The sequence below is a fragment of the Taudactylus pleione genome, unplaced genomic scaffold, assembly GCF_031769625.1.
Source record: "Taudactylus pleione unplaced genomic scaffold, aTauple2 ptg000040l, whole genome shotgun sequence".
Classification (NCBI taxonomy): domain Eukaryota; kingdom Metazoa; phylum Chordata; class Amphibia; order Anura; family Myobatrachidae; genus Taudactylus; species Taudactylus pleione.
In genome coordinates this window covers 32,828,593-32,844,633 of record NW_028284442.1, presented here as the reverse complement: position 1 = coordinate 32,844,633, position 16,041 = coordinate 32,828,593, and the positions used below count along the sequence as shown (strand labels likewise).

General features: G+C 45.6%; 1 protein-coding gene across 2 annotated transcripts in view; it reads right to left on the bottom strand.

Moving 5' to 3' along the window:
* LOC148538510 (caspase-1-A-like) overlaps window positions 1-11,229 on the bottom strand; it is a 49,301-nt gene extending 38,072 nt beyond the window's left edge. Inside the window, exons 1-4 of one of the 2 annotated variants that reach the window (XM_088454217.1) lie at window positions 11,157-11,229; window positions 8,643-8,903; window positions 4,890-4,949; window positions 377-451 (exon numbers count right to left, since the gene is read on the bottom strand). In XM_088454217.1, coding sequence (XP_088310343.1) covers window positions 377-451; window positions 4,890-4,949; window positions 8,643-8,903; window positions 11,157-11,163 — 403 coding nt within the window. In that variant the 5' untranslated portion in view covers window positions 11,164-11,229. The remainder of the gene's footprint in view (window positions 1-376; window positions 452-4,889; window positions 4,950-8,642; window positions 8,904-11,156) is intronic. The other variant, XM_088454225.1, reaches the window with a different exon arrangement.
* Window positions 11,230-16,041: the final 4,812 nt, after the last annotated feature.

The following is a 16,041-nucleotide window of genomic DNA, read 5'->3' as shown; positions in this document are numbered from 1 at the left end:
AATACTATATTTCTGGAGCTTGAGTGCAGGAGCATTCACCATCTTCAGCTGGGGTGGAGTCCCGGGTTGCCAAGAGGGATACTTTTGGATCCCTCCGCCCCTGTCCGGCTCCTTCTGCCGGATGTCGGGGCTCACTGTCTGTAGGTCACACATGCATACTTGTCTCACTGCTCCGAAAGGAAGCGAAAGGAGCAGTGAAACAGTTTGGGGAGACAGACGAATTTCGGAATGATGAATTGCTCCGGCGCTTGCGTCGAGTTAGAATGCTAATTATCGTGGTTCGGACTCTGATAATTAACATCATGAATAGGCCCTAAGTGATGATGAATAGGCCCCACAGTTAGTCACATTAATTCCTATTTAAATCTTTCCATACTTTTGCTGGTTTCATCTGTTTGGCTGGGTTGTACGTTCTTCTGTTCCTGTGTTGGCAATGGAAGCTCCTCAGGTGCTGAAACGCAAGAAGGTATAATGTTATCTTCTATAATGTATGTAATATCCATCCATCCTCTGAATATAGGATACAGGATCCTGACAATAAACAAACTCCACTGGCGGCATCACTCAGGTACTAAAACAGAAAAGACGCTGCTTGTAGTTTACAAAACCAACTTTTCAATGTTTTAATAATATCTTCCTCAGGGTTATATAAACAAACATATGGTCACCTAACATAGTAATGAATACCCCAGGTATTGCGTATTGCGGCTCTCAGAGCCGTCGTCACGCTGTAATGACGTCACTGTGCGTGATGCTGTGTAACCATAAACAACCATACAATTTCCAATCACAATGCCATACGGAGCAGTCCCAGATATACACAAAGCAATGAATCAACATCAATAAAGCTATTAGTAATACTCACTATGTTAACAATATAAAAATCAGGGGTCAGACACAACCCTAAGTATTTGCTGATATTGACAAAGCAGGAACATTGATGAAATAGTATAACCAATGTGTTAATTGGTATCTATGTATCGAGGGTATCTAGTCAGAAGGTCGACAAGTTCACAATGTCAACATCGGAAATGACGCCATGGTTAGGAGCCACCGGGTAAGTTATGGTAAGGCTTTAGGGGATGGGAAAGGGAGGTTAAGGTTAGACACTAGGGGGATGGAACGCTGGAGCATCACAGGTACACACAGGAAGTGACTGTCACATGGCCACTGGGACCCGGAAAAAGACGCACTCGTGATGTCAGTAGTGGACTTCCCACTCTATTAGAGCAAGAAGTCCACTCGGGCTTGCGAGTGCTGAGACCCTACCACAGGGTCTCCTCGCAAGCCCGATGGTCGCGATAATCGCGACCATCGCCAGGCCGCCTAAAAAAAAAAAAAAAAAACCTGCTCTGATTCAGAGCGAGCGCTCGCAAATAGCGAGCGCCTCTGAATCAGGCCCTTAATCCTGAATCCCCTCTGCTCTTATGAGCCTACAATAACTAGTCTTGAGTAGATCAAGGACTGAATAGTTTCCCATAAAGCAAATTGTTTTGTTTCCACGGAGCCAGTAGTGACTTCAGGATATGTATTCTATATCCCTGAGAACAGACTCCTTTCACTCAGGGGTCTGTGTTGGAATTGTACCACCTGTTCGGTATGTAGTAAAAAAGTCACTATTTATAATGTCCACATTCATAATGTTGACGCTACACTTTCGACAGCTATGATGGCGACAATATTACAATGTCGACAGGCAACATGTCCACATACTCATAATGTCGACATGTGGAAAGTTGATATTGTGAGAATGTCAACATTCAGGTTAGGCTGCGAGCAGGAGGGTTAGAGTTAGGCTGCGGGGGGATGGGTAAGGAATAGCCTGCGGGGGAGAGGTTAGGATTAGGCTGTGGGAGGAGTACTCGCCAGAATGCTGGAGCATCTGTGATTTGACCCAGAAGCGACAGTCACATGAACACCAGGACATGGAAGTCATAATGGAGCCGCTGCAGCCGTCAGGAGCAGGTAAGTCATCCATGGGCCACCAGGGACATGTTGAATGTCGATATATCATACCACACACAACCTTGGTGCTTAATCTGCCTTTCATGTTGATTGTATCTATAAAGACTTGATAGCTGGACACTTAACTACCAAAGCCTATTTTTCTATCTGCTGAACTCTGTGAGGAGTGGTGGTTTGTACTCTGGAGGTCTGATTCTTCACTTAACCTGAGGGCTGAAAGAAGCAAAACCTAGAGCCATTCAGTCTGGGGCATTAACAGAGAGAAAGGAACTCTTTCCCCCTATGGTTAGGGAGATAAACAACCAAACAAGACCTCCCAAGAGAAGAACAAGTCCTTTTGGACGTTGTGTTTGTCTACCACACCTTAGGTCACAGGGCAAGGCATGCCAAGATGGCTGAGGCTGAAATCAATCCTAACCCCAATGATCATCAATGACAACATCCCTCAACTTTTCATAGGTTCTATGTATATGCTCCACCAGAGCTAGAAAATCCAACTAGGATCTGAGATATTGCTCTGTTCACTTCTGCACTGCCTATCAACCCAAGCCAAGACTAAGAATGGTCTAAGGGAGGCTCCTCCCATCTTGTAATCCGACTAAATAGTGGCCTCAATTTTCCTATCCATGCTATCCATTAAGGTAGTAGCATTCAGAACCAGTAAGGGGGTTGGTAGGTGAGCCATGGGAAGCCCTCCAAGTAGCAGGCGCTAGATACAGGGGCAGAACTATGGGAGACAATAGAGGCGCCTGCCGCCGGGCTCCAGCTCTGAAGGGGCACCTCCTCCATTGTCCACAACATATTCACCCCACTTAGGGCTGTAACTATGTAGAGGCACCCCTTCCCGGCACCTGAGAAGCCACCATACACTAGTGGAGAGCTCCATGTCAGATCATCAGCTTCTGCTTTTGTCTATCTATAGCCTGTTTGCATGCGAATATGCAAATTGCTACATTACAGTGTCAGCGGCTGTGATTACAACTTGCCTCCGGGCATCTGGGATGAATTTACGCCACTGGCTAGATAGGTATAGCACCTCCCTCAGCATTAATCAATGACCAATGGCTGCCGTCAACAGGGACAGCCCACTTTCGCTTATTGCGCTTAGTGTTGGCACCGGGGAACCATTCAATGCAGTTTCCGGTGCCTCGTTGGCACTGGAAGTACAGGGCTTCCAGGTGTTCTGATATTGGAAGCTGGAAGGAGGAAGAACAGTCTGCAAATATGTCAGCAGTTATCGATGTTCAAAGGAAATTTATATGTCTGTCACTTGATAGAGCGGAGGCCCTGATCCTCTAATCACTAATTATATGAAATATGAACAACAATGAATATATAGATCTGTTGTGCCATGTTTAAGTATCTAGCCCCATTTGTTCTAGACATGTAAGGCATTTGCCACAGTTTTAATAACAAATAGACTTGCATGTACAAACACATGGGAACTAAGGGCTTCATTCAGAGCCGCTCGTAAGCGGCCGTTCGCTTGTTCCGAGCGATGTTCGCACATCTGCGCATGCGTACGGATTGTAATACGCATGCGCGAACCAGTAAGTGCGGCCGAAAATCGTTTGTTCGCTAAACAGCGAATGCCTGCTAATTTGAGTGACAGGAGGAGACCTATGTGGGTGGTAACAGGGGAAGGTGCTTGAAAACGGGGAGTGGAATTCAGAACGTAGGCGTGCTTAAAGGTCAAAACGGGCATTTTAAGGGTGTGCATAATTAATAAAGCAGCGTCATTGACCACGTCACTGGGTTATTTTATAGTCAGAACTGCTCGCAAAATAGCGGTAGGAAAAACCAACCACAAGAATAGCGAGCAGTTCATACGCTGTTCGATGTACTCGATTAATCTAATAAATAGCGGACATGACGTATGATGCGAGTGGCCAGGGGGCGTATTTTTCAAAATTACGACCGCATGTTTTGTTCGCTCGTTCAGACATAGAGGCGTCAACAGACCGCAAAGAGCGAACGGTTCATTTGAATAGCCACCCCCTTTTTCTGAACGAGCGTCTGGCTCTGAATCAGGCCCTAAATCTGAGTCGGACGCAGCCACGTCAGTGTCTTTGCCTATATCCCACCTGTTTCTTTATGCAGTCTTTAGATCAGGGATGGGGGACCTCCATATAAGGCCCGCGGAATAATTTGGTCTGGCCCTCTGAGCTTTTTATGCTAGCCTCATTTGGCTAGCAGGGTGCCTAGAATGGCACCCTGCAGCCAGAATCTATGCAGCAGTGCCGTCTGGAGTGTCCTTATGATGCTTCAGACGGTCACATCGCTGCCCTTACAGTGCTGTAATCACCATCGAATGTGGCCCCGCCCCGCACGATGTCACATGGAGGGGGCGTGGCCGGCACCAGGCCCACGGATAATGTTATCTATATCAAAATGGCCCTCAGCATTTAAAAGGTTCCCCACCCCTGCTTTAGATGCACCATCAAAACTTGCACCAGCCCTTTGGCAGGTGCAGTTTTTCTGTCTGGGTATAGCCTTCTGTGTGAGCAGATAGGAGTCTCTGTATGAAACCGATATCAGCGACATGCCCACGACACTCCCATCTGTGCGTCTGCTAAGCAACCTCCCTGTGCCTCACTGCACAGGGAGGTGCCTCACTGCACAGGGAGGTGCGTCACTGCACAAGGAGGTGCGTCACTGCACAGGGACCATCGTCTGCTAAGCCACCTCCCTGACACACGCACAGGAACACCCACTACATTTCTGAGACAGCGCTTCTCTCGTGCGCCTCAGGCGATATCTGGACGCATGCGCAGAAGAAAAAAAAATAGTTCCACTGCATCCGACTCACAATGAGGCCCATATGCTCATATGTAGATGATATACAACACCCATCTGCACACCGGCCTGCAAAGACAGTCACATTAATTCACATTGAAATCTTTACAGACTTTTGCTGGTATCACCTTTCGGGCTGGGCTGTACATTCTTCTGTTCCTGTGTTGGCAGTGGAAGCTCCTCAGGTGCTGAAAACATAAGAAGGTTTAACGTTATCCTCCATTATGTATGTATTATAATTTATCTCTCGGCTAATTACCCACGCTGCACGGTGAAATGCTATTCAATGAAATAGCATTTTCCCCACATGGTAATCAGTTGTTAATGCACGGAAACACACTGATCCCGCACAAACTGTGGAATCGATGGGTTTACCCACATTAGTGATGCTGCAAGCCATGAATAATGCTTTCAGAGAGAATATTGGCTTTTTATTACAATTTCTTAATTAGCCTTTATGTATACAGTTGTTTTTAAGAAAATCTACATATCTACAGTGAAAAGCAAACCTTACAGCAGGAGCAGGGTTTCCCAACCTGGTCCTCTAAGACATCTTAACAGTCCAGGTTTTAAGGATATCTATGCTTGTGCACAGATAGTATAATCAAACTGACTGAGGTGCTAATTAAGCCAACTGTGCTCAAGCATGGATATCCTTTAAACCTGGACTGTTAGGGTGCCTTGAGGACCATGTATAGGAACCATTGCCTTAAAGTATCTATCTTAATGAAATACCAGGAGTACTTATAATTACATACTTACTAACATATTATTTCTATATAAACTCTAGAGCTTATTTAGAAACATTGAGGCTTCACACCCGGAGCTATTCAGTAAAACGGCCTTTTCCCCGTGCGGTAAACGCTGGCTTAACGTGTGCTACCCAATTGATTCCACATAAAATGGGTTTTCCCCATTAGGGTGCTTATTGGTGTGGAAAAGTTCACCTCTGGGTCTTAACAAACATGGTAAACGCCGCTAGTTGAATTGGCCGGCACGAGTAATTAGCCGCTAATTGAATCTCCCCCTTAATAGTTATAATATAAGAAATGAACAGACATTTGTGTGGTGATCCCAGCACTTCTGTTCTCTTATACCGCTTATATACCGAAATTACGGTTCTGACCCAGAGGTTGGAACAGGGTTCCAATCCAGATCTGACCAAGAATTTCCCCGGCGCCGACCCAGGATATTCCCAAGTCGGCGCCATTCACACCGGCGTTGAAGTGAACACTTGGAGATGAAGTCATCTCCAAGCACCACTGAAGCCGGACCAATCGGCAGGCATGCGACACGATCCAGGTCACCCTGACCCGGATCGCGACGTTTACACTGCAGGGTTTCACGGGTTATTCCCGTGTTAAACCCTGCAAGTTACCTGGGTTGGATTGCTGGGTCACTCGACCCAGCGATCCAACCCTCTCCCCTTTTACACCAAGGAGCTACCCGGGTTAACCCTGCAATAATCCGAGTTTTAGCTCTGGTGTAAAAGGGGTATTAAAGACTTTTTTCACACTCTGATAATAATGAAATTATTTTATAAGCATGTGATGGTTGATTCAGAGTTGGGAGCAAAGCTAAAAAAAGGACCGATTTTGCAATGCAAGAGATATAAATACATTCATTTAGTTATAGCAGGCAGGGTAAATACTGGTTGCTTCACATGTAGCCCACAAATTAACACAGCATTAATTTAATTTTACACTGGAATTTAATGTTCAAGTAGGACATGCCTCTTCCCACTCATCTCTCTGTTGCTATCCCTCTTTCATCCCATCAGGTACACACATCTACTTACAGAGAGTCTATTGTTGTAACAATACAAAAACACTGGACACCAGTGACGGATTAACAACAGGGTGGCAAAAGGCTGACGCACAGGGTCCAGCACATATGAGGGGGCACATAGCTACATCATGAGCGTAGGAGACACTGTGGCATATGTGAACTGGAGTTAATGTGTGGCATGATGTGGAGTTGGGGGCACTACAGGGGGGATGTAGTCAGGAAGCCGGCGGGCAAAATGCTGACCGCTGACTTCCCGACAGTGAAAGCCCGGCATGGGCGTCTAAATACCAACACCTATAATTAGCCCCATGCCAAAATCTCGACGCCTGGCATACCGAACGTAGGTAAGCCGGGCGTCGGGAGCTCATAGCCGCCGGGGGGGGATTAGGATTAGGGACTCCCGGGGGGACTTAGGGTTAGGCACCCCCCGGGAGGGTCATGCTATCAGGCACCACCAGGGAGGGTTAGGGTCAGGCACCACTGGGGGGAGGTTAGGGTTAGGCACCTGCCCGGGAGGGTTAGGGTGCAGGGAGGCGGGGTTAGGTTTAGGCACCCTTGGGGGGAGGTTAGGGTTAGGCATTAAGGGGGGAGGTTAGGAGTAGGCAACCCTAAGGGAGGGTTAGGGGAGGGTTAGGGTACTTACCTTAGGTCAGGATCTTCATCTGCCAGCCTCCGGCGTCAGGATTTCATCCGCCGGACTTAGGTTCCGGTGGTAATACATACCGATTACCTACAGTGTGTATAACACATTTGTGGTGCTGGGAGTATTTACATATTATCCATTTTAATAACATTGCCAACATAGGGGGTCATTCAGACCCGCTCGTGAGCGGCAGTACGCTCGCAAGCGGGTCGATGTTCTCCCACTGCGCATGCGCACGACGGAGGGAGCTCCGTCGTGCGCATGCGCGAGACCCGGCGAGCGACGGGCTCTCCATCGCTCCAGGTCTTGCACCAAAGGGGGCGTGCTGTCGATGTTGATTGACAGCACGCCCCCTTTGGTGGGCGTGCCGGGGGCGTGCCTGCCAGACGGACGCGTTCCCATGGGAACGCCTACCGTCTGAAGCCGGCCCCACTGACATCACTAGAGATGTCAGTGGGAGTGATTTTGGCTCTGATAGAGCCAAAATCACTCCAGGGCTTGCGACAGCGAGACCCTACCGCAGGGTCTCCGTCGCAAGCCCGATGGTCGCGATGGTCTTGACCATCGCGACAATCATCATGGACGCTCGCATAAGCTGTGGGTGGTAACCCACAGCTATGCGAGCGTCCATGAGGACGCTGCTAAAATAGGTAGGAGGGCTCTGATTCAGATCGAGCGCTCTGGTCAGAGTGTTCAGCTCTGAATCAGGCCCATATATCATTGATAATTTTTTTGGTAGGGGCCCTAACAGGTTAGTTGCTCTGGGCCCCTACCAAAAAGGTGTAGCACTGAACTTTTAGAATAACTGTCTAATTTGTCCACAAAGTGGACGGCAAGATTGGGGAAGATACAACATTATTGGTGCCTGGACATCGGCAAACGCAGGGCGGTTTCTGAATAAGTGCTCTATATATATATATATATATATATATATATGTATATGTGTGTGTGTATATATATATATATATATATACATATATATGTATACAGGATACACATATATTATATATATAAATATATGTGTATATATATATATATACAACCGATTTGTTCAGATCATGGATTAACAGGCTCGAGGGGGCCATTCACTGTAATTATGGAGACACACAGCTGTCTCTGTCTGATAATAAAACTCTGCCTGTTGAGGGGGTTTCTGGGTACTCACAAACCCTCCCTGTGTGCGCCTCTGCTGTCACTGTGGTTGGAAGATGTGATCCTCTTCTGTCTACTGTACATATAACATTTTTCTTTACTATTCACTTTGATAGGATGATTAGTGGGTATAGAGGTTATTCTGAGATCACGCAGTATCACCGCTTGCATGAAGCCTTTTCATCAAAACGATATGCTCTATTATTAGTCTTTCTTCATTTATTTCATATTTACAAATATAGTGTTGTCACTAAAAGTAATGTGATATAATTATAGCTTAATGATTGTAATAATGTACCTGTTATCCCCAGTGTCTTACTTAGTGTCTTGTCTCTCTGTAGTACTTGTTGGATCAGTGCATTGCTGGCATCGTCTCCCTTGTTTTTCACCATATCAATCAGTGCGCGGCATTTGTCACTACACAGCCTGTTCCCTTCATCAATTGTTTCCACCTCCGCGCTATTGAGTATTCCTATGTCCAGTGAGTCATCCAACAGCCCTTTTAGGAGTGCAATGTTGCAGCGGCTGACAAATTCTGCTCGCACTGCCCGAAGTTTATCTGGAAAATGATATTACAGTGGTTAGATTGTTAGATCACTCAAGGAGAAAACTTTCTATCAGGATACTGTAATACTCTTGAGCAGTGCTTATTATCTAGGAAGAAAGGTGCTGGTACGAGTTGATACAGGACAAGGCCCTGACTAGGGGTTTGCGAGCGGTGCCGTCACACCGAGTGCAGAGCCCTGTGGTCGGCAGGGGCGCCGGGAGGGGGTCGGGTACAATATACCCGCGCCCAGGCCTGCTGAAGGGGCTCGGCACCGCTCCCCCCCCTCTTACATCACAGCAGCCCAGCACACGCTGCTGTGTGCTGGCCTGCACTTGGAGACTGCTCGCGGCTGCTAAGAAGTAGCCACAGCAGTCTCCTATGCCTGTGGGGGGACCGATCAAGCTGATCGCACCCCCCACTGGTTATATGCCGGGCTGAAGGGGCTCACTGCACCCCTCTCGCCAGCGCGCAGAGCCGCGTCGGGGCAAAACTTTTTTTTGGGACCTAAGGGGGCGTGGTTACGCCTCCCGTGATTAGGCCACACCCCCTTTCCCCGGGGCCTGGCGTGGCTCTTGGCGGGCCTGGTAGTCGGCACCACCATTCAACAGTGGTCCCTGCATTGGGCTAGCAGGTTACCTGGAACGCCACCCTGTAGCCAGAATCTCTGCAGCAGTGCCGCCCAGAGCGTTCTTGGGAAGCTCCAGATGTGCCCTTACAGCCCCCTGGAGCAACCTGAAGATGCTCTGGGCATTGCTGCCATTCTTGGTGTTTGTGACTCCACCCCCTCTGCATGATATCATGCAGGGGGGGTGTGACCTGCATCGGGACCCACAGTTACCGAGCTGATACAGGCCGTGGGGTCTATTTACTAAGCAGTGTTAGGAGACAAAGTGAAAGGAGATAAGATGCCAACCTCTTCATCAACCTCTTCATGTTACTATAGTTAAAACTATCATAATATAGGGGGCTTAGATAAATTGATAGCGCAATAAAATGTCACTTTTTTAAAGTCATTTTTTTCATTAATGCAAACAATAGCTAATGTCTAATGTATTATATAACCCAATTAAAAAATAAATACATATATATATGCTACTGAAATAAATTAAGTCCAGCAAAAAAAAATACCTAACAGGAAATTGTTGAACTTTGTATTGGTCACAAAGGTATAAAACACTTCCTGTCATCAGTGGGTTAATTGTATAAAGTGCAGAATTCATATGAACTATCATCGATGGTTTTCCACGGTTTACCATTGATAGAGGAGCTTCAATGGTTCCCCACCATTGATGGCACAGAGCCCTGCAATGTTATTTTTTTTTTACATTGCGACATATCCCACAAAGTCCCCAATTCTGTTTGACACACTGCCCGGTGAGTAATAGAGCAGGGATGACCATTAGGGTTAAACACCAATGGTACCATCGATGGTTAACCCCCCCCCCAATGGCTATCCCTAACACACAGGAGGAAATATATCAAACAGAGGTGGGCAATAAGCAGCCCTCCCTCCAGCTGTTGTTGAACTACAAATCCCAGCATGCATTTCAATATTTTTTTAGCATGGCCAAATAGCAAAACTGTGGCAGGGAATGCTGTGATGTGTAGTTTTACAACATCTGGGGTGCCGCTTATTGCCAACCCCTAAGGGTACAAGTGGAGAAGTTTTCCATAGCAGCCAGTCAACTATTAGCTATAAAAATGACAGGTAGAAGCTGATTGGTTGCTATGAGTAACTTCACTTGTCCACTGATTTTGAAACATTCAGAGCACAGTCTCTTATGCCTCTGCCCATAGAGCCAGATAAGTGCAGGGGATAGAAGGAGAACAAAGGAAGAAGAGGTGCAGGATAAAAGCTCTGGCAGAAGTAGGTGTAATGTTACACTGCAGAACCTTCATTTGTTACTATAAGATCCCCATCTACCCCATCTGTGTCAACCCAGTTTGTCTTCCCCCACCTTTTTAGAATGTAAGCTCTCACGAGCAGGGCCATCTACCCTCTTGTGCTTCTCCTTACTATAGTGTCATTTACTTCTTACTCACCACTAGGGCACCTAACACTTGGTTGCTAATGCTCTGTTGCTTATCTGGGTGATATGGTAACTAATGTAGCAATATATATTATCCATGTCCTGTATTGTATTGTTCTGTAAGTCACTTGTATACAATTTGTTTTTGTACTTTGTAAGGCGCTGCGGAACACTTGTGGCGCCATATAAATAAATGCTAATAATAATAATAATAAGAAGAAGATGTATACATTACCAGCCATATCTCAGCTCGTACTACCATGCAGGATGGTTACTGAATGTACAGGAAGTAGGAAGCACAATGCATGACAAACCTCTCTTACTATGGTGTTAATTGGCTGTTCTGCAAAATAGGAGTGGACTTCGAACATGGAATACTGTCAGTCTTACAGGACTTTCTTGTTTAACATACAGTCATGTGAAAGTGCAGCATCATGTTACGCTGTTTCCATGTGCTGTGTGCTGTGTGCTGTGCCTGTATGTAAAGCCATTGCATAATGACAATAGTAGCTGGCAATGGGCCTGATTTAGAGTTGCAGCTGCTGTGTGAAATCATGCTGATGCCGCCGGAGGTAGGAAAAAGACACCCACTGCCGACATTGCCTATCTGAAGACAGTGGCATATGCAGGATTTTGAAAGGGTTTTTTTTCCAAATAATTGGTTACAGAACAAATTACAAAAAAAGTCTAACCAGAATAATGGTGCGAACACACGGTACGATCAGTCAGCCATAACGATATCGCTGACTGATCGTCCTGCACCTTCCCGGAGTGCTGGATGATTGATATCGAGCACCAACGCCGGGCAACGAGGTCCCTATAGTAACCTGGTCTTATACTTACCTTAAGGATGATCGGGATTTCCTCCTCTGTCAGGCTGCTGGGATTAGAACCGCCGGCCACGTGGCCGGCGGTAAATCATACTGATTCCCACAGTAGTCTCTTATTCATGTTATGACACACAGTAGCAGTGCCCCTTATACACAATGCCCACAGTAGTAGTGCCACTTATACATTGCCCACTGTAGTAGTGCCCCTAATACAATGCCCACAGCAGTGGTGCCCCTTACACAATGCCCACAGCAGTAGTGCCCCTTATGCAGTGCCCAATCAGCGACAGGTATCGCGAGGACAGCTGCTCTTCCTCTCCAACGCAGCAATTCGTGACAAGTCACCACCGGCACCTTGTTTCATAGAAAAAGGGAATTCACCAGTGAGGCTCAGAAATCTTGGAGGTTCACCTATTCATTTAAATATATGTGATATGTAGGGGGTATATTTACTAAAGTGCAGGTTTTTAGAAGTGGAGATGTTTCCCATAGCAACCAATCAGATTCTACTTATCATTTATCTAGCACTTTCTTATAGGGGTGGGCAATAAACGGCCCCTCAGCTGTTGTAGAACTACACATCCCAGCATGCCCTGCCACAATTTTGCTATTTGGCCATGCTATAACAGTTGCAAGGAATGCTGGGATGTGTAGTTCAACAACAGCTGGAGGGCCATTTATTGCCCACACTTGTTCTAGAAGATTACAATCTGATTGGTTGCTATGGGCAACATCTCTACTTTTAAAAACCAGCACTTTATTAAATATACCTCAGAGTGGGAGCGTCTCTAAGATTTTTTAACACTTCTAGTGAATTATCTTTTTAAAATCAAAAGAAAAAGCTAAAAATCGCTGTTGCAAAGATTAGAGACTTGGGACAACTAATTCATTTCCCCCCTGTAGTGATTCCTATCTATTTTGATTTGAAAAAGATTGAAAAATTTACCTTAAGGACTCACTCCATTTCTTTAATGCTTTATAGATGACTAGAATTAATACAACACTGCCACCTTGTGGATTTACTAGAAGTACAGCTGATACAAGAAATATTACATGGAACTCTTCAGGAAATATTTTACATTACATCCAGACATTGATCCCTTATCAATACTTTCAGTGCCGCTTGTCAGTGTACCCTAGGTTAATATAGTAACTCATTACATAATGGGTTCCAGTCAACAGATCTACATTAAAAAGGTTGACAATGTCTAAATAGAGAACAGATGTTAGACAGGAATTAGGGTGACAGGAACAAAAGATCAACAGGGGCAAAAGGTCGACATGGATGAATGTAGACGTACAAAAGGTCAACAGGGTCAAAAGGTTGACACAAAAATGGTCAATGCATTGCTTTTCTTTGTTTTATAAGGTTAGGCACTTACCAGAGGGTTACGCTCTAGGAGGGACAGTTAGGGTTAGGCACTTACCCCATTGGCTAGGGTTAGGCACCAGGAAGGGAGTGTTAGGCACCAAGAGGAGGGTTAGGATGAATATTAGGTTAGAAAAAAAAAAAAAGTTGCCGACTATTTTATTGCGTTGACCTTTTGATAATGTTGACCTTATGCAGAGCTGTAACTAGACTTTTTGGTGCCCTGTGCAAGAAAGAGCATTGGCGCTCCCCCCATTTTTCAAATAGGGACATACGCACCCAAAAAAGGGCCATGTCCTCATGGGGAAGGGCCAGGGAAGAGATAGGGGAGGCCAGGAGATGCTGGGGATGAAATAAGAGGACGCTACCAGTGAGAACGATAATAAACAGAAAATTGACAGTCCCATACAGTGCCCCCTGCCCTGCGGTGCCCTGTGCCATGGCACTGGTCACACTACCCTAGTTACGGCCCTGACCTTATGTACCTGTCAAACTTTATCTGTCAACCTCTTCTGCGTCGACCTTTTGTCCATGTTGACCTATTGCCTGTCTAATATCTATCTAGAGCAGTGGTTCTCAAACTCGGTCCTCAGGACCCCACACAGGTCACGTTTTCCAGGTCACCCAACAGCTGCACAGGTGTAGTCATTACTCACTAAAGCATTTTAAAAGATCCACAGGTGGAGCTAATTATTTCACTTGCGTTTCTGAGAGGAGACCTGGAAAACATGCACTGTTTGGGGTCCTGAGGACCGAGTTTGAGAACCTGTGATCTAGAGACATTGTCTATCTTTTATACCACACCCCGATATAATTTTCCCGGCTCTGACCACAGGGATGATTGTTTCAGCATGTGATTTTGAGTGTGCCTCCATCCTAAGTGTCACAGAATTTACCAGAGATTGCATCGTAAGCATAATAGCCTCTGGGACAAGGAAGTCATACATTTTATTTATTTATTAACAGTTTCTTCTATAGCGCAACATATTCTGTAGCGCTTTACAATTGTAAACATTAATAGAACAAAACTGGGTAATAACAGCCAGATATATAGGTAGGAAGGCCCTGCTCGCAAGCTAACAATACATTTTACAAAGGAAAGACAAGGTTTCATTAATAAAAATCCAGCCTGATTGTACAAGTAATAGGCGTTGTTACTAAATAATGAGACTGATGCTATAATTTATATTTAATTATATTAAGTGCATTTTAACTCTTTACCTCTTCTATGTACTCCCCTTCTGCAGCCACACATCACTGTATTCTTATTTTCCATTGGTCACAGCTCATTATCTGTCAGCTATCTCAACAGCTCCGTCATTTCCTTCTTTACCTCAGTAACTGATGTAAAACGGGTTCCCTTGAGTACAGATTTGACTTTAGGGAAAAGAAAAGTCACATAGTGCCCGGTCTGGCGAGTGTGGAGGGTGTTCTATCACTGCAATCTGTTTCTCAGCCAAAAACTGTTCACAGAGAGAGCTGTGTGGGCTGGTGCATTGTCCTGATGAAGGATGAAACTATTTTCCCACAACTCTGGCCTCTCTCTTCTGATTCTTTCCCGCTAATCTGCCAGTTTTGTAGTAATGTTGATTCATCATTTGGATGCTGAGTCGATGGTCAATTCGAACAACTTCCTAAATTTTTTCCACATTTTCATGTGTTTTGATGTGCAAGGCTTTCTGGGATGTTCATCATCTTCGACATCCTCACGACAGTCACTAAATCTTTTGTGTCACTCAAAACAGACATGCACGTGACATACAATCTGCCCAGAAAGCCTCGGTTAGCATACGAATTCAATGGGCACTGTGTTCAAATTAATTAAAAATTTATGTTATCTGTAGTATATGGCAGTCAGTACTGCTGTCTGTAGTATATTGCAGAGTAATGCAGTTTGTAGTATATGGAGATCACTAATGCTGTCTGTAGTATATGGCGGTCACTAATGCTGTCTGTATTATATGGCGGTCATATAGGTAAAAAGTGATGCCGTCCACTGGGATAAGGATGGGTCATAAGGAGTCTTTGCCCGGGGGGACAGAAAGGCTAGCTTCACTCCTGGAGAGGAGGAGGGTAAAATGCTTCCTCCCCTCATTTCTCTGAGTCCTTTTTGCCTATCTCAATCGGTCCTGCTCTTGCCGTTTGGAATCTGAAGTCATGATCTTATGACCGTCCCAGGTGCAAAGACCCAGGGAGTAGAGGAGGAGCCTCCCTCGACAAGCTGCAGTTCTGTCATGGACCCAGGTAAATAAAGACTCTTTCAAATTTCGTCCCATCCCAGTCACCCTTCTGCTGTGCCAAATGACCCATTCCCAACATACACTGCACACACTCCACACAGAGCATTAGTGTTATTCATGTAGAATGCAAAATAGTATAATGCTGATACCCTGTGTGCTGTAAGGCCAAGTCCCCTTCCTCACGAGACCGCACTCCTTTTATAGGCATGCACCACAAGCCTCTAATAATATGATGTTTGGGGGGGGGGGGGGGGGGGAAAGCATATTGTTGCTCCCGGGCCCACCACTCACTAGTTCTGGCACTGCATAGAGCTCTGCTTGTAGTTTACCCAAATCAGAAAAAAAAAAAGAAAGTTGGAAGTGAAGTCAGAAGGCAGCAATGTAGGAGGACCATAAAAAGCATAGAACATAGGTTCCCAAACGCGGTCCTCAAGGCTCCCCAACAGCAGGTTTTAGAGATATCCATGGTTAAGTACAGGTGGCTTTATTAGTACCTCAGTCATTTTGATGTAATCACCTGTCCTCAACCATGGAAACCTAAACTGTTGTGAAACCTTCAGGACCGGGTTTGAGAACATCTTCAGAGGGCATGAAAAATCATAAACTATAGTAGTCATCTGGAGAGCATTCTCTGCCCATATAATAAAGTGCACAGTTCCTGAATAGCAGTCAGACACAGCC